The 19,446-nt window shown below is 39.8% G+C and overlaps 2 protein-coding genes across 5 annotated transcripts in view; one reads left to right on the forward strand and one right to left on the reverse strand.

The window, feature by feature from the left end:
* The window catches only part of LOC132529778 (thioredoxin reductase 1, cytoplasmic), a 90,514-nt gene that overhangs the window by 39,727 nt on the left and 31,341 nt on the right, over positions 1-19,446 (reverse strand). For all 4 annotated transcript variants that reach the window (XM_060166740.1, XM_060166737.1, XM_060166738.1 and 1 more), the window contains exons 2-4: positions 11,527-11,649; positions 10,009-10,081; positions 8,320-8,439 (exon numbers count right to left, since the gene is read on the reverse strand). In XM_060166740.1, coding sequence (XP_060022723.1) covers positions 8,320-8,439; positions 10,009-10,081; positions 11,527-11,613 — 280 coding nt within the window. In that variant the 5' untranslated portion in view covers positions 11,614-11,649. The remainder of the gene's footprint in view (positions 1-8,319; positions 8,440-10,008; positions 10,082-11,526; positions 11,650-19,446) is intronic.
* LOC132528757 (kelch-like protein 15) lies at positions 17-2,093 on the forward strand. Its single transcript, XM_060164806.1, is given in 5 exon segments — positions 17-686; positions 688-980; positions 983-1,329; positions 1,331-1,708; positions 1,710-2,093. Coding segments are annotated over 5 exon segments (1,770 nt in total). The 5' UTR covers positions 17-318.

The raw sequence follows: 19,446 nt of genomic DNA on the forward strand, positions 1-19,446 counted from the left end.
GCGCAGACTCGCCCCCCGCTGGAGCGGCCCCTTATAGACGTTCGAGGAGCCAGCTGAGTGCCGTCCCGGCGCCCGACCGCCCACCGTCCGGCCCGCTTCTTCCTGATGCAGACTGCCGTCCACTAGAGGCTGGACGGACCCCCGAGCTTCCAGGGTATGGATTGTGAACAAGTTGGTTTTGTTTCACATGTTCATTTACAGCGTTTTTGTGTTCTACCTTTCCAAAATGAAAGTATATAGCTTTTGGATTAATGGAGTGCTGATAAAAATTATGATATTAATTTCATCTTGTGCATACTTTGCTGTGTTAGGTGATTCATGGCAGGGGACGTGGAAGGATTCTGTTTCTCCATCCATGACACCAGGGTCTCTGCTGGGTTCAGAGCACTGTATGAGGAGGGATTGCTTCTTGATGTCACTCTGCTTATTGAAGATCATCAGTTCCAGGCCCATAAAGCACTCTTGGCCACCCAGAGTGATTACTTCAGAATTATGTTTACCGCAGATATGAGGGAGCGAGATCAGGACAAAATTCATTTAAAAGGTCTAACTGCTACCGGTTTCAGCCACGTCCTTCAGTTTATGTATTATGGAACTATAGAACTGAGTATGAGTACTGTTCATGATATTCTTCAGGCTGCCATGTATGTTCAACTTAGAGAAGTGGTGAAGTTCTGCTGCTCTTTTAGCAAAAATCTGCTTAGAAAACTGTGCAGAAATTATGAGACTCTTAGATGATTTCGGTGTAAACATCGAGGGAGTCAGGGAGAAGTTGGACGCCTTTCTGCTAGACAACTTCGTACCACTCATGTCCAGGCCTGACTTCCTGTCTTATCTGAGCTTTGAGAAGCTCATGCCTTACTTGGATAATGATCATCTGAGCAGGTTCCCAGAGACAGAGCTGTACGAGGCTGTGCAGTCTTGGCTGTGGCATGATAGAAGACGCTGGAGACATACCGATACCATCATTCAAAACATCAGGTTAAGACATCAGAATTTTATAGATACTCCCGACAGCTGCGCTATGAAGTTGACCAAGCCTTGAATTACTTTCAGAACGTTCACCAGCAGCCTCTGTTGGACATGAAATCAAGCCGCATCCGCTCTGCCAAACCCCAAACTACAGTATTCCGAGGCATGACTGGACATAGCATGGTTAACAGTAAAATACTTCTCTTAAAGAAACCAAGAGTCTGGTGGGAACTGGAGGGCCCACAAGTACCTCTGCGTCCGGACTGCCTTGCTATCGTGAATAACTTCGTGTTCTTGTTGGGTGGGGAAGAACTGGGCCCAGACGGCAAATTCCATGCTTCTTCCAAAGTGTTCAGGGTATGACCCGAGACAAAACTCTTGGCTCCGGATGGCAGACATGTCTGTACCACGTTCAGAATTTGCAGTTGGTGTTACTGGAAAGTTTATTTATGCTGTAGCAGGCAGAACCAGAGATGAGACTTTCTATTCAACAGAGAGATATGATATCACCAATGATAAATGGGAATTTGTGGATCCTTATCCAGTTAACAAGTATGGACATGAGGGGACAGTGCTCAATAACAAGTTGTTTATCACTGGTGGAATCACCTCATCTTCCACCTCCAAACAAGTGTGCGTGTTTGACCCCAGTAAAGAAGGGACCATAGAACAGCGGACCAGGAGAACTCAAGTAGTTACCAACTGTTGGGAGAATAAGAGCAAAATGAATTACGCTAAGATGTTTTCACAAGATGATTTCTTACAACGGCAAGCTTTATGTCTTCGGTGGTGTCTGTGTGATCTTGAGGGCCTCTTTTGAGTCTCAGGGATGCCCTTCCACAGAAGTGTACAACCCAGAGACTGATCAGTGGACCATCTTGGCGTCCATGCCAATTGGTAGAAGTGGCCATGGTGTGACTGTGCTGGACAAACAGATAATGGTTCTTGGAGGCCTTTGCTACAATGGTCATTACAGCGATTCTATTCTCACTTTTGATCCGGATGAAAACAAATGGAAGGAAGATGAGTACCCGCGGATGCCCTGCAAGCTGGATGGTTTACAAGTATGCAACCTACATTTTCCAGAATATATACTGGACGAGGTCAGACGTTGCAACTAATGGCATCTTTCTCCCTTCAATAAAGCCAAACAAAAAATTTGTTTGCGACAAAGTAGTTAATTAAAAAACATAAAGAAGAACCCCACTAGTTTTACTATCAAAGCCATTGGTCTAATACATGAAAATGTTTTCATTCTGTTCTCGCATCCTTTTTATTCTTTTTAGTGGTCTCAAATTCATGCAATAAGTCAATTCTAAGCACTAGCTCTTGAAACTACTTCCAGAAGCAGTTTAATAGAACGATTCACTTATCTGGGAAGTTGATGTTATGCTTTAAACATTTCTTTCAAATGTCAGTGTAGGAGTCAGGCGTCTTCTAAGAGAAGACCTGATAAGTGTCACTGGATGTAATTTCAGTTCCTATCTCTATCTGAAATCTTTTTGAACATTTATTTCGGTGTATTGCAGTCTGTTAGACTTTTTGATTTTATTTTTTAAGTTTAAAACTCTTGACCTTTTTGCATGGCTTTTTGCTGAAAATGCAAAAATATAAATTTTCTACAAATTTAACTTTTTTATATTCAGAACACTATTTCTAAGCTGCCTTCTCTTATCTGCATTGTGTTAGTGAAAGCATAGCCACACTTGCTTACATCTTATGAATATATAAGGCACATCCCCTTTTATGCGTGGTTAGGATTCTATATTTTTAAGCTAGTGCACTTGCACACACGGTTTGCCATACTTGTTGTATTCTAGATGTAACGTCTTTTCATGTATTAACATTTTTAGAAAGTTAAAATAACTGGAGTCCTCGTTTGGTATCAGAGTAGCCTATCTTCAGTCCATACTGATTCAGTAATACTCAAACTCCTTATATTCCTGAAACATGTATGGTTTTATGAAAACTAACATTTTATGTTTTATTTTCAAAAGTAAACGTTAGTGTTGCTTATCAATGTATGTCTTCTTTTTGAAAATGTTTTTCTTTGCAGTCTGTTTAATGTTACCCTGTTTTTAGTGAGCATCGGAGTGGTATATGGCAAGCCCTGGCCCTGCAGCGTGCAAGCACTTTTAAAGAGAATTTAGGTAATACCAGAGTCCTAAATAAAGGCCCCTTAAAAGTAAGTGCAACTCCCATTCTTTACATTCAATAAGGCTGCTGCATCTGTTATTGAATGGAAAGTAGCAACTTGTGGAAAATTTGAGCTCAGTTTTGACTTAGAGGTAAGGAATAGAATTATAATCTTAACTGGTCATATCTACTTGTTTATTTAGTACAAAATATTTAGTGGCACTGGGGATGAAAGCCCTCAGCTTTTGTTTTATTTACTGAAAGCTACTAGCATGAAAGATAGTAACCTCAAAGTTCAGAATGGATCAAGAATAACTGTTTAAAAGCATTTATAATAAGTGTTTTAGGATTAGCCGCACCTTTCAACTCTTTAAACTCGAAGAAAAAGCATATAGTTGTCAAAATTAAGCAAGAATAACCAGGGAGTGGATCATCCAAACTGATGCCATTTTCTTCTGAGTAGACTCTATATATGATACAGACTAGATCTACACTGGCAGAACTTGCCAGATCTTAGGATATTGGTGCAATATTGCAATGCCTTCTATATGGCTGTTGTGTAAATTTTCTAGTTTTACTTTTTTTTTTTTTTGCTGCTGCCGCCACTGAATATAAAATGGAAGAGTGAAATCATGGAAATGTGAAGACTTGTTTCATTTTTGCAATTAAAATAGACAACTATGAAAAAAACCTGATTTTAAAACTCTACAACTGGAGGCTAGAAACAGTCAGGTACGTAAGTAGTTTTTTAAAAAGTGAAACATTGGGATTGGCTTTAGAAATCAACTTAATATTCTTTTGTATATGAGACTTAAATTTTTATTAAGTGGTCCTATCATTTACTTTCAGTTTCTAAAAACGAAATTCAGTATCCTGTTTCCCATGGTAATATGGGTAAAAGTCTTTTTCTACATCTTAAAAATCATTTTTAGTCATTTTACTTTTGAAAACTAGGAGTTAGATTAGTCGTTTAATTCTTTTTCTAATATATTAGTTGGCTTAGTGTTTTATATGTGTGCCATCTTGCTTTAAAGAAAATAACAGTAACGTCTTCATTATTTTCCTCATTGTTGTCTTTTGCTGGAAAAGACAGAGACAGGGAACCCCATCAGGCTTTTACACTCCAGTGGTGGTTCTCTTTAATTGCTTAGATATGACTTCGTAGTCCTAGTTAAAGAAAGATCTGGGCAAACAATTGAATATTCTTGGTCTTCATTGTAAAAACACAAGGCCAAGATCAAAGTTCATGTTTTGGAAAATTTGTGAAATCTTTTAACTTGAACTAACTCTGGGTTTAGCTTCACACGTAAGTCATGTCTGACCTGATGTCAGCTGTAATCAGTTTTGAGCTTTAAGAATAGTTGTTATTGCTTGGGTTCTGAATGTATGAGAAAACTCTTCTGTTTATATGTAGTGCTAATTTAGCTTATTTTAAATCCATGATTAACTTACATTCCCTTTTTAAATTATGGTTTAATTGCTGAAAGAGATTTATTTTTGTTATACTAAACTATGGAAAATTTTTTCATAGAATTTTTTTCAAGTTTATTTTTTGTGTGCTTCATTTGGAACCATTTTTGTTTATATACATTATATGTGCTCAAAATAGTTTTTTTTTAATTCAGTAAGATTTAAAACTATACAGTGTAATTGCTGTGATCTTTGTGTGTTAATTTTCACTTTACATTTTAAATGCCAGACTTTACAAAAATAGCTGATTTTTGTTAATTGCATCTTAATTAGAAACGTTTGTTCTCTTCCATGTCTTTGACCTTCTAAGTTTTTATTTTAATCTGCTTAAAGAAAATCCTTACACTACAACCTTTTCATAAAATTCAAGATTCTCACGTTGAAGGTTTTGTATTGGAAGAAATACTACTGGTTTTTAAAAAGTAAAGCTTAATTAATAGAATTATTAGCTTTTCTTGAGACAGCTTTCTCTGTGTCCTCATCACTCTGTGTGAGTGTTACTATAATTTGTGAAATATTGACTGAGCCCTTCACTTATCTTTTCTAAAGCAGCACCTTTGGACACCTCATTCTGGGAAGCCTGCTCGAGTCATAGTTAAAGGACACACATTTGTGTGGGGAGAAGTGGTAAAAATGGTTTTGTCTTAATTACATGAAACTAAGCTTTAAAATATTTTATAACAAATTATTTGAGCTGCATTATCTAAACATGTCAAACGTTCAGTGGGACTATTTTTATATATGTATATGTGGTTGTAGGTCATAACATTTCAGTTTATAATATAAATTGTTATTTCAGTTTATAAGCTATCTCTCAGAAAAGACTAGCTCTTTTGAGAATACGTAATTTAAAATTTTAGACTGAAGTAAAACAACATAGATAATAGTGTAAATTAGATATAAATGAGGGCTATATGGCAGTAAAACTGCTCGTGCCATTTTTCCTGTTTGCCTATTATACATTTTTTAATTTTTTTTGTACTCTGAACATTTTTAGGGATCATACGTTCTATCAGATTAGAGTTGGTTTGGGGATAAATATCTTCTAAAAAGAAATTTATCTTAAAAATGAAAGTTCTGAAAAACTAGTTTATCAAGAGTTTATAAAGTCAAATATTCAATAGACATAGACTGGAATAGGTAAACTCATGGAAGTCGTTTCCTTTCAGTATACCAGTATAACTTCAATATTACACGAGTAACATTGAGAGAATGCTGTCAGCTTTGTTTGTTCCTCCTTAATGTTCTTAGATTTTCTTTTTACATCTTTGGGAACAACTACATTAAAAACCTTATTAATCAGTGTATCAGTAAGGATTAGGTGTTTGCTTTCTGAAGGAATGTTCCAGTGAGGTGATCAGAGAGGTTATTTTCTATCTAACTTGTATATGCCCTATACCCCTTGGGCACATTTTGTCTATAGAAAAAATATTTTGACCTTTAGGTACATTTTGGGCCAGTAGTCAAATAATCCTAGGGCCGATTTAAAAATCTTAGAATAATTTAAGGTTTGCCTTTTATACCTGTTTTGGAAGTCTTTACATCTTTGTCAGGTAATTTTTCCCAAGCCGTGAATATAATCTATTCAAAACATGTTTATGCTATCCATTCTGTTTTTAAATTGAAAAAAAATGTTAAAAGTGTTTATGAAGAAAAGTTTAAATAAAATATTTTTAATCTTAAAAAAAAAAAGATGGAATGGAGAATAAAGAGGAAAATGAGATGATCTGACTTTAATCACGACTCCTGTCCTGCAGGACCTCGATGAATCCATAAGGCTGGCAGGAGGCTGAGGTGGGTAGTGGGGAAAGATGGTAGCTTCCTTTCTGCTACAGCTATGGTCTTTATCTCCTCTCCCCATTTTCTTCCCGCTACTATCCCAACAATCACAAAACATCTGTTCCAACTTGCCCTCAGCACAACTGTGCAGCTCCCAAAGCTGGTCCACATTCCTCCTCCTACCCTTGTTCCAAACCACCCAGGGTGTTCAGCCCACAGCAAATGTCCTCGTTTATGTTCCCCACATGCTCCCTGCTCTAGAGATGCCAGGGTATTTACTATTCTTCAAATATGTACCTCGTTCCTTCACTGTCTAAATGAACTGAACTTCCCCTCCTCTGCTGGCTGTCAAGGACACAACATCTAAAAAGTCATCTCCAGTCACCTCTTAAATCATTTACCGATCCCACCTCTGGGCTCCCAGGGTACTTAGTTGGTACATCAATGATAACAAAACCTGTGTACCTACAGATTTGTGTTATTTATCTTTATAAATATTTGTGTATTTCCCCAGCAGAGACTCAAGTACAAAGAACAAGCACTCGATAGTAATATTATATAACTTCACTAGTAGGATTTCTAAAAAGTCTACTAAAAAGTCTAATACATTAACTGAAGAGAGACTCTGTTGTTAACTGGGTAGTACATTGACAGTAGGCTCCCAGGAAGGCAAAGAGTGGATTAACAGCAGACTCAGTTGGGCATTCAGACACGGGAGTAAATAACTTGGGAGGTGGCAGGGAGGGTAGAGGTGAAAAACAGAGGTGGACCATCAGCAGATGAAGTGTTAAATTCACGTTCCATAGGTCAAGAGTCTGCTCAACTGCCTTTCTGTTGGGCAAGGGAAAAGGACATGGAGCATGGCACCTTAGAACCAAATAACAAAACTCTCAGTACCAGTCTCAGGCCTCCAAAGGTCACTGACAGAAAGCAGCCTTCTAAGGGTCTGAGGAAAGAGATATGACCCCAGCATAAGAAAACTTCAAGTTAAAAGCATCAACAAAGGAAGCATGACTAGGTTAGAGGAAGAGCAAAAATTTTCAAAGCATGTGTTTATACCTTTTACACATGGGTATCTAGTAACTCTTAATTAAAACTCAGAAAAAGCCACAAAACAATTTACCCTAGCTGCTGGCTAGAAGATTTTCCCTCCACTGTCCCTCAGAACTAAAATCAGATAAGGGTTGGAGCCTCACTCTTCAAGGACATAGTGACCTACGTAATTAATGAGGCAGGAAGCTGTGCCAGACCTCAGTTTATTCTTCTGCAGATAATGCCATCTACACCTTCTAAAGTCAACGGATTCCTGTTCAACCTTTCTAGGGTTTCTATGGTAGTCTAAATATTTTTAATCCAACAAAACCCCCCCTTCTCAACAAACAATCCCCCCAAATATCAGCTCATGGAACAGACTTTTCTGGTGAGAGAAAAATGTAATAGCTTCAAAGGAAAGCAAATGTAGTTTGCACTTCCTTAGGAAACTCTATACAACTATGAGAATTTATTTGAAAGAATTCTGGTTTTCTATTATAAAAAGGTACTCCAAGTGCAATATCTGTTCTTACCATACATAATAATAGCTACAGAGCTAACACGACACAGGATAACCCCCGTGATTTTATCCATTAAAAAAACAAACAACAGGGCTTCCCTGGTGGCACAGTGGTTGAGAGTCCGCTGGCCGATGCAAGGGACACGGGTTTGTGCCCTGGTCCGGGAAGATCCCACATGCCGCGGAGCAGCTGAGCCTGTGAGCCATGGCCGCTGAGCCTGCGCGTCCGGAGCCTGTGCTCCGCAACGGGAGGGGCCGCAGCAGTGAGAGGCCCGTGTACCGCAAAAACAAAAACAAAAAAACAAACAACAGAGACGAATTCCGGGTTACTTGTAGATGGATGGCGCATTGCAAGATCCCAGCTTGAACCCCTCAGAAGCACAAACGGAAGAGCAGCTTCCCCCACATACCTATCTCCTCGACGTTCCACCCGTAGTTTCGAGAGTCTCGGAGGGCTTGTCCTAACAAAGCTGCTTGGTGCATCAGTTTTTTAGGTATGCAGCCCACATTCACACATGTTCCTCCGAGACCTGCAACAACATTGAGAAATCAGTTTATAGCCCGTATTACAATCCTCCAAAGAAAAAAGGCAATGATTATTACTAACATCACAGAGGAGGAGATTTCCCTTCTATCCCTCTTGAGTTCTTGTGGTTGGACTAATAATAAATTTGACATAACAGATCCCCAGGAGAAAAAGAAAGAAATTTTAATTTGTGCACATGAAGGTTTCATAGAAATGGGACCTAAGAAGTAGCCAAAGCAGGCCGTTTTTATACTTTTTAGACAAAGAAACAATACATTTGTGAGAAATTGACAGGACAAAGAAACTTAGGTTTTTGGTGCCCAATTATTTAAGCATCTAAACAGAGTTTAGGCTTGGGACGAATTAAAGAGGTGACAGGTTTGTGTACAATAGGCTCTTCAGCCCCAAATTCCGTATCTTTTGTGATAAGGCTGCCTCTCTACCTCCAGATGCAGGAAGTGCACCTTTCGCATGACTTATTTCCTGCTTTCAGAGACAAAAAGGAGAGCCAGAGTGTCCCTCTTGCACTGGCCATTTCTTAAGTAACTTTAATTCAAAATAATCAATATGCCACTGTGTGTATTTTGGGGTGGCCTGCCCCAAGCACCAGTGCTATTGTATTAAACATCATAATTTATTTGCTTAATGTAGCCAATACTTTTTATATGAGTTTATTCCTAAGTCTCGTGACATTTCTAAGTTCAGAGAGCCTTATAGACCAAACACAGCAACATTACCCTAAAATGAAAATGAGCAGATTTCCACAACTTCCACATATTTCAAAGATTCAAAGTTAATTGCTGATAAAAATGCCAGAAACTGAAGCCTTACTTTGCGTACAACCTTACACTTGCCACCAGCCCTATGAGTAGAACTGATAAAGGGGTTGTTGAGCTGGGCGTGGCTGGACTGCAGTGGGCCTGGGAGCACACAGAAAGTTTGGTGTATACGAGCATCTCTTTACGGAGGCGGTCTATAGCCTTCGCTGATTCTCACCAAAGGATTCATGACACCACCACCCCCACCCAAAAAAAGTAAAGATTTAGCGTCCCTGAGTTTAAAGAACATGGTGATAACTTGTCTCCGTTAGGCAGGTGGGGAGGTAGCCAAAATGGCATGAGTAAGACTGCAAGATGGCAGTGGACTCCACAGTGAAGGAAATCTAAGCCCTCTCAGGAGAATGCTTAGTCGAGTGTCATTATGGAATGTGAGCTCCACAGGCCAGAGGGACTACACCCAGCACCAGAACAGTGCCCGACACAGAAGTGACACCTTCACAAATATTTGATGAACGAATTAGAAATTGTGACCCTGTCTTATCCAGACTTCCTGCTTCTTCTTGCCTCCTTCTAATTTGAAGCAGCTGAGTCATCTTGATAAGACTTACCTATTTCAACATTTAACTGGAGTCCATTTTAACTTAGCACAAGTGAAAGAAGTACATGTTTGGGGTTCTTTTCTTTTTCCTTATTTAATTTTTAATTTTAAAATTGGACTTTAGGGGCCATTTAAACCAGTGCCAGGGAAAAACCTGCTCCTACAAAGTCACTTCTAAGGTATTTTAAAAGCCTACCCCATCTAGTTCCAAGAGGGGTTGGAGTGACAAAATCCAGGACCATCACCTTCTTGCCATATTTGGCTGCCTCCTGGAAAATAAAATTATTAAAATGAGTTGGAATGGTTAACATGATGGACTGGAAATGGGCTGTTGAAAACCCATGTTATTTTTACTAAGCTATAATGCCTAAAGCATAACCAATCATTAATACCTGAGAATTTCATATACCAAAACGATTAGTGCAACTCCAAGGTAAAAGTTAAGCAATACTTAGTCAATAAGGGTAGCTTTAAAGAATATGCAGATTACAGTTGCAGAACTGTCAGTCAGCTGGAATCCCTAGAATCCTATTATGTAATTCCAGCCAAACAATAATAAAGTAAGCAATAATCTGAAAAATATGTGGCCATTTCTAAGCAAGTGGTAAACAGGCAGTAAAACAGATATACTGATAGTCTACAATCCTTGTTTCAACCTGTATCCAGTAAGACAATATTTTTATAAGTACTTCGAAGTTTTATCTACTTCAGTTTCTGAACAGAATACTGCAAAAGTTTTTCTTCTGAAATTGTCAGATTTCCTAAAATGTTCACGCGAAGAGCCAGTGGAGAAGTTGATGATCTCTCTAAGGTTTCCGAATCTATTTTAGGGGAGTGACGACCATCACAAGTTCATTTTGCAGAGTATCCTTTATCTTTCTCAGAGAATAAGCTTTGTGTATTTGCAACTAGACCTCCAAAGCTTATTTGAAAGGACTGAGTCTATGTGTCCTTCAAAGCCACCACTGCTAGAATAAAAAAAATCTGAGATTACTCCTGAATCATTTACAGCAAAGCAATGCTTGATGACAGACATTGGCCTGCTCCCAATTTGAACAGCTTCATTTGAATCTACCTTTACTGATTCACTACAAGCTACACCTTAGAGGAGGACAAACAAACAAGGTGATAGGGAACAACGACAGGCACAAGGGCCCCTCACACATGGAAAATGTATCTCAATTCAGGGCCAGGAGCCGTACTCCTAATCTCCTGTATTTATACGTCCTGTACTCCATCACCTCCAGGCCACAGAGTTAGTGGATACACTCTTACCTCATTTCGTACACAGGGGAGGCAAAAACTTTTAGTAATTAAGCTTAAGAAATCCAACTGCTCTCCATCTTTCTATTGGGGAGGAGGTTCTGTGATTAGGGAAATCATCAAAGTGAAAACAACTAATAATTATCGTATTTATAAAGAATAAAAATATATTTACTTCTTTTCAAGCCATTTGCATACAAACCCCTTATTATCTTAAAAAAAAAAAAATCAACCAAACTTAAAGTGAATGAAAATGTGTCCCAGAATACTGGCCCCAGTATTTTTATACAAAGAATATACAGCTGAACCTGGAAAAATGTCCTTAACGTTCCCTGCCCAAGTTAACGTATAAAACATCACAAGAGTAGCTCAAATTCCACAGGGGACCTGGAGAATGTTGTCGGGGATGTGACTATTCTACCCATATCCCAGAACACACAAGAAGCCTTGCCTTAGCGGCCGCCAGTCCTCCTGAGCCCCCTCCAACGATGATGAGGTCATAGTCATAGGACTCGGGGAGATCCTCGGGGCCGTTCATTTTCAGTAGATTTTGAAGTCTGCCCTCCTGATAAGCCTAAAGAAGAAAAACAATGGAAGTAAAAATAACTTAAAAGCAGCAATGTCTGAAAAGTTTTGTGAAAAACCTTTTCTCAAAGAAAAGCAAAGGAAAAATATTGATTTACATCATAGCATGCAATGGAAATGTTCAACCTTCCTTCAAGTGGTCATCAGTAACCTGCTTTCTGTTAGGACTGTCCTAATGCATCTCCACATCACAGATAGCTACTCTGAAGTGTCCTCATAGTACACAAAACTAAGGCCCTGATGGTCCAACAAAGCAACTTAGACCTAAATTAAGTTTGATCGGCTCTTTTTTCCTAGAATTTTTAAACTAGGCTTTAAATTAGGTTTTAAAAACATCGGTACTATACGTTTTTAATAGACCCAATACAATTTGGCAATCATTTTCACTTTCTAGTCAAAGGTAGAATAATGAGTAGGCTAAGGTCACAGATTAAGATAGGGACCTGGTAAATAGCAACTGAAACAGGTTAGCCAAATATTTAAAACTTTTTCTACATTGTTTAGGTAAAGCATAAAATCTAGAAATTCAGAACAAAATCACTAATTGACACTGACCTGAACAAAATGTTAAAAGTCCCTGCTTTCATAAGACATTTTAAATAAATGGGGGAAAAAGTTTAAATAAATAAACAAGTGACCCTTAAAGCTCATTTCTTTAATCTGCTTATGTATGAAGCCTCCTATATTTAGTAGTTTCCATGTACTTGGCATTTATAATATAAACGTTAGACTTTTAATTTTAAAACATCCTTTGATTCCACTAGTTTTAAAACACATTAGTTACATTTCATATTAGCATGGAACACTGTTTCGGTGAATATTTAAAATTATTTCTTATTTTAAAAATCTGGGGCTTCCCTGGTGGCGCAGTGGTTGAGAGTCTGCCTGCCAAAGCAGGGGACGTGGGTTCATGCCCCGGTCTGGGAAGATCCCACGTGCCGCGGAGCGGCTGGGCGCGTGAGCCATGGCCGCTGAGCCTGCGTGTCCGGAGCCTGTGCTCCGCAACGGTAAAGGCCACAACAGTGAGAGGCCCGCGTACAGCAAAAAAAAAAAAAAATCTGCTAACATGAGAGAATGATTGGAAAAGTTGTTAACAAGCACACAAAAATGTTTTTCTTTTTTAAGTCAAGTTTTAACATTGGTAATCAAAAAAGCCCCCAAATTTACCAGCCCAGACTGCACATTTTTCTCCTGCCTACCATCAGATGTGGGGGACAAAAGGCGGAGCTTAGGAACAGTAGAATTGGATGCTTGGGATGTAGAAGGGGGTGCAGTATGGAAAGGTGGAGGAGGCGCGGCACCGTGGCTGCCCCCGGGGCAGCGTGGCAGGTACACACCATGGCTCAGGGATTGAAGGGAGAGCACCTGGAAACCAGCAACAGCAGGGGCAAGCCTGCATCACCCTGACCGTCTGTACAAAAGGTCTAACATGAGAGGCTGGCTGGCATTATGGCCGAGGCTCCTCCAATGCAAGGCACTGTGGGGAGAAAAACAATTTGGTAATGACAGCCCTTCAGATCAACGGAGCAATATAAGCCTCAGGTCACAAGCGTTCCTCTCCCTAGCTGATCTCAGAGCGGAAGGGCTGACCTGCTGTTTGAAAAGAATTAACAAATAGATGCAGCTAGATGTTCTTCTGGAAAAATAACCATTTTTAATCTCAGCCTCATTTTATCTGCATGTACTTAACACAGATGGTGCCAAAACACAATCACTGGCTGCCTAAATAAAAACCACCTGTTCTTATAACCGCCTCCCCCAACACATCTACTGAAACAAAAGAAGGAAAATGCACTGTCATGCTGGAAAGCTACATACTCCCTCTACCAATGTTTATAAAAATCTGTTCTGTACTGAAATTTTGTATCAGACCTGGGCTCTTATGGTTCAAGTTTAAATCAAATTATATCAACCGGGCACACAGATTTTACCAAGAAAGCTCTCAGGGAGCCTGAACATTTTTAGTTCTGTAAAGTAAAATCAGCAAGACAGGCAACTGAGGCATTCAGCTGACCCCAGAACTAAACATGATGTTTTAAAATTTTAATCCAACTTAAAACTGAAGTTGCTGTCATTCAACTGCAAGGAAGTGGTTGCCCATCTGAGATAAAAGTAAGATAGACAATATAAGACAGCTCTCTCCTCCACAGTGTAAGGAAGGCGCACACACATGGGGTAAGGAGACACAAGAGAAAAATGCCCCGCGTTCTCCAATTACGACTGCTAGAAATATTGGTAACTACTGACCAGAGAAGCTGATAAAGAACAGGAGTTCTCAAACTCAGTCTCAGGATCCCTTCAGAACCTTAAATTATTTAGAGCTTTGGTTAATGTGGCGCTTAGTATATTGGAAACTAAGAAAAAAAATGTAATATCTTAAATATTAAAATACTTTAAGTTATTAAAATATCTTTAAATTTTAAATATCAAACATCATTGTTAAACATAAACAACTGATTAAAACATTTTTAATTAGTGAGAAGAGTGGCATTATTTTATATCTCTGTAATTCTCTGTGATGACGATCTTTTCTGTGTTCAGTCTGTTGCACCACTCTGCCTGCCATGTAGCCTCTGGAAAACTCCATGGTAGACTTGCAAGAGAATGAGTGAAAAAGGCAAAGAGCACCTTAGTATTAAGATAATTCTGACCTCAAGGACTTCCTGAAGGGGGTGGGCAGAATGGAGACCACAGTTTGAGAACCAAGGACAGCAGTGTAAACATACACCCCCCTCCCCCCAGCAGCTGTTTGTGAGGTTTACAGATTGTGTATTCTTCCATCTGCCTCTCAATGCCTTTCCTCCACCCCACCGCTAGCAAAAAATGTGCTCCAGACTCCCCCAGAAAGGCACAATGCTGAAAGCAATTCAGATTTCTTTAAAATCTGAGTAAGTCATCTTTATTTTTCCCCCAAACATGACTCCTATCCTTTGGGCACAGGCTTTTGTTTTTTTAACTATTACACATGAGCTCTGGTGTGGAAGTGACCTAGGTGAAAATACTTGCTTTATTACTCTCAAGGCTAGGTGACTTGGGCTCATCACCTAATCCTTGGGAGTCCGTTTTTTCCTTTTGTAAAATCAACATTCCCCCCACCCCCACCCCCAACTGCTGAGCCTGAGATAAAGCATATTGGCACCGTGGTTGGTAGGAAAAATCCCTTCAGTCGCTAATTCTCCCTTTCCTACAAAAGGGAACCTGCCTGCCCAAGGGGCTAAGTCAAAAAGCTCTGGCATGTTTTACAGATGTTGTCCCCTGCACTTAACCTGCATCGCCTCTCACCTGAAATGCCCTCTTCCCATCAAATTCTGATCCAGTATATCAACTGCATGATGTTTTATTATTTTTATTCAATCTACATAAATATGTCACCCTTTCTAAAGCATTCCTTTAGGCTCTTTTACCAACATCCTAAGACACCAACGTAAGGCCCGTTTCTTCCATTGTTTCCCTAAGGTTCCCAAACAACATTCTCCTGTTTCTTGCAACTGTATTAACACAGGTTCTCAGAGCACTTAGTGAAGACTGTTCCGCGCCTTCCTGTCCTTCAAGATTTAGCTGGAAGCCTTTACTTGACTGTGCCCAGCAGGCTGGATCCTCCTCTGATGCCCCTGCTGGCATCTTCACACAATCCCATCAACTCTACAAGGACAAGCATCTTGTCTCATTCCTGCATCACCAGTGCCAACTCCACATGCATGTGATGTTCAAAAATATTCTTAGAATAAAACACCTGGGTGCTAATTCCTACTCTGTTATGTATACTGAGAGGCTGGGCTTCAGTTCAGCTTCCTCATCCCTGAAAATAAAACTGTGGGAAAACACTGAAAAAGTACCAGGGGTGTAACATAATAGGTTAGGAGCTTGGATTTAGTCCAAATCTGAACCTGACTTTGTCACTTATGTGATCCTGGGCAAACTGCTTAAATTCTCCTGCCTGGGTTCCTTGTCTGCAGTGACTATATAAACGATACGAACTGCTGACTGCTTGTTTCCTTTGAAATCTGACTGCTGTTGCCAGCACGTTGGCACCCACTAGGCGATATACCTCAAGCCTCTGCTTTGGAGGATTATGGGCCATGAAAGAAATAAAACTAAATGATGGTTTAAATACTACAGACCTTCTGAAGAGCCTGGGCCCCAGGCCTATAACAGGAACTGGCAAACTACAGCCTGAGGGGCAAACCCAGCAGGCCTGTAGTTTGTTTGTTTTTTTCACAGCCCCTGAGCTAACAATGGTTCTTCTTAACATTTTTAAATGATAAAGGAAAAAAAATCAAGAGCAATACTTAATGATACATGAAAATTATAAGAAACCCGAATTTCAGTATCCATAAATAAAATTTTATTGGAAAACAGCCACGCCCATTTGTTTCAATATTGTCTAGAGCTTCTGTTTTTGCAACAAGAGCACAGTTGACTAGTTTCAACAGAGGCCATATGGCTCACGAAGCTTAAAATATTTACTACCTGGCTTTTTGCAGAAAAAACATTGCCAACTCCTGGCCTAGGGAAAATTTCAATCAATGCTGACAGGTGGTGCTGGGTGAAAACTATCAAACGGTAATACTGAGGTGAATACAAATCAGAGAACTGTCTTTGTGCCCAGTCAGTGAAGTAGAGATGCTTGCTACACTACCTTCCTCCTAGGAGGACCAGGGAGGTTCTGGTTAACCATCTAGACCTGCCAGCTATCATGTGCCTAAAATGTTTAGAGCCACAGTAATATTTAACATTCACTCTGTATCGAGTATTCTGGCAAATGTCTCACAACAAACAGACGCCATTTCAATGCCTCCTCCCAGGGGCCACCCTGACCCAGCCTCTCAGCCACTCTCCAAGCAGTTTTTCTCCAGAGCAGTCATCACTGACAGAATTACTGTGGTCTCCCACTCTGTGACAGGCTCAACAATGGTCCCCTAACACTGAAGTCCAAACCCCAGATCCTGTGAATACATTACCTGTAAAAGAGTTTCTGGAGATGTGATTTAAGAATCTGCGGATGGGGAGATTTTCCAGGATTATCCCACGGGGCCCAACTTATTCACAAGTATCCTTGTAAGAGGGAGGCAGAGGGAGACTGCATTACAGTAATCAATGTGAAGACAAAGAGGCTGCACTGGCAGCTTTGAAAATGGAGTAATAGTGTATCAAGGAACACAGGTGGCCTCCAAAAAGGCAAAACAGATTTCTCTCCTCAGAGCCTCAACAGGAACCGGCTGTGCTGACACCCTGAGAAATCGATTTCAGACTTCCAACCTCCAGAACCGTAAGAAAATTAATTTGTGTTGTTTTTAAGCCACTAAATGGTAGTTCGTTACAACAGCAATAGGAAACTAATACAGCCATTAGAATATAAACTCCATGAGAGACGGACAATTTTCAGTTCACCACTTTCCACCACCACCCCGCCCCCCTGCCTAGAGCTGTGCCTGGCACAGTTGTTGAGTGAATTAACAAAGTACCAATTCTAATCACTTGGTAATGGTTTCCCCACAACAAAGGCAAGAATATGAGAAAGTCACGACATCTAGACTTAAAGCAAAGTGTATGAACCGTGACAGAGATGTCACCATGGAAGGAGGCAGCAGCGTGGACTTTCTGACACTGATCTACTACTGAGTGAGGGACTAACATGAGTGCTCACAGCGAGCCCAACCTTGGGCTAGATGTTTGGTATATATCATCCCATTTAATCACATGCCATTCCCATTTCAGAAATGACAATAAGGAAACCCTTAGAGGGCTTCCCTGGTGGCGCAGTGGTTAAGAATGCGCCTGCCAATGCAGGGGACACGGGTTCGAGCCCTGGTCCGGGAAGATCCCACATGCCACGGAGCAACTAAGCCCGTGCGCCACAACTACTGAGCCTGTGCTCTAGAGCCCAGGAGCCACAGCTACTGAAGCCCATGCACCTAGAGCCCGTGCTCTGCAACAAGAGAAGCCACCGCAACGAAGCGTAGCCCCTGCTCACCACAAGAGAAAGCCCGCGCGAAGCAACGAAGACCCAACGCAGCCAAAAATAAAGAAAGAAAATAAATTAAAAAAAAAAAAGAAACCCTTAGAGATTAAGAAACTTGCCCATGAGTCAATAATTATACCCAGGTCTAAGTGATTACAAATCTCTTGCTTTTCTCACTATACCACACCCATTAATTCAAAGTACTTGTCACATACATTTTCTCATTTTATCCTTACTGTAAATTTAAGAGAACAGGTAATTATTCCCACTTAGCAAATAAAAAACCTAAAGGTTTGCGGGTTTAATAATTTGCCCAAAGTCTCCAACTAGAACGTTACAGAGGATCTGATCCCAGGTCCTTTGATCAGAGAGTGGTTCTGTCAAACAACAAAATCCTAGTTTAAAAGATTTCCATAATATTCTCCTGAAGTTCAGCTGATTTTACTGAACCTGCGAAATATAAGGCACTCTAACTATATTAGAGGGAAACCAGCAGACTTGCAGCTTGGTTCATATCTAATCTCTATAATTATCTATTGGTCAATTTTCCTTTTTTCTTCAAGATAAACAATCGCTTTAATTTCCAAGTGATGAGGCAATCTATGTGTCATGACAACCAATTAAAAGTAGAAACAAGTGGTCAACCTGATTTATATGTTAACAGCTATTACTTCAGAGAAGACCCAGAAGATTACCTTCCTCCCAAACCTCCACATTCTCTGTTAATGCTTTTAGTCATCACTAAGTTTCAAATACTCCTGTAAAGGCACTTGGTGTTTAAAGAGAGAACTGGTGGTGAGTAGACCTGAGGCAAGATCTTTTTGCTATCACTAAGATTATCTTTTCCCCAAACAGCAAAGCTCTGGAAAACCTAAGGAACCCAGTTGGTAGAGGCATGCTAAAGGGAGGATCAGAGACCAAATGATGCTTCCACAATTGCTAGATCAAAGGGTGGTAGACACTGGGAAGGGTGACACTGGGAAGGGTGACCATCCCTTCATATAAAAAAGGGGAAAAACTGACTACTTCAGAAAATAATTGGCCCAGTTTCATGAGAAATTTCTCTTTTTGCTAAAAACCTCCACTATTACTGAAGAACCTCTCAATCTCAATCTTCTCTTGATCTCGAAGTCATTCATTTAGTCTTTGGATTTCCCTTCCCTGTATTACATTTAGACTTGGTGGGAAAGTTTATCATTACTGCTATGCAAAGCAGATACTTATCCCCTTGCCAAATAAGATTTAATGGCAAGACCCCCTGCTACCAAAGATTTAGTTTCTATAGGGATCAAGGAAAGCATAGGCATGCTCACTGCACTTTCAAAACTTGTTTTCTTAAAGACTCAAATTTTCAGCAGTAGCGTCCAAATAAGGTGGTAATTTATATTCTTAAAACAATTACAAGCAACAACACTAAAAAGCCTTTATGGCTTTATGCTAAGTGAAGAAAATGAAGAAAACTTGGATTAATTAATCATATATTTCTGTTTAAACAGGAAGTTTCCAGGCATTTAAAGCCCTACTTAAGAAATCAAAATGGAGTTGGAAACAAATATTCAAAGCTGTTAACATGATGAAACATCACTGATTCTGAGGGACACTCCGTATCAGCAGAAATTACAAAGGGAAGCTAGGGGCCAGAGAAGAAATGAAGCAAGTATATGAAGACTATGTAACTGGATGTTAAAAGATTTTGTGTTTGAAATAATCTGGCAAAGGTTACCTTCTACTCCTGAGGTCACTAACAGATGAGGTATGCCAATTTTTGCCCAGTTTAACATTCAAATGGAGTAGTCTTCCAAAAAATCTTACAGGTCTCTCTGG

Source organism: Lagenorhynchus albirostris, chromosome 11 (assembly GCF_949774975.1).
Source record: "Lagenorhynchus albirostris chromosome 11, mLagAlb1.1, whole genome shotgun sequence".
Lineage (NCBI taxonomy): Eukaryota > Metazoa > Chordata > Mammalia > Artiodactyla > Delphinidae > Lagenorhynchus > Lagenorhynchus albirostris.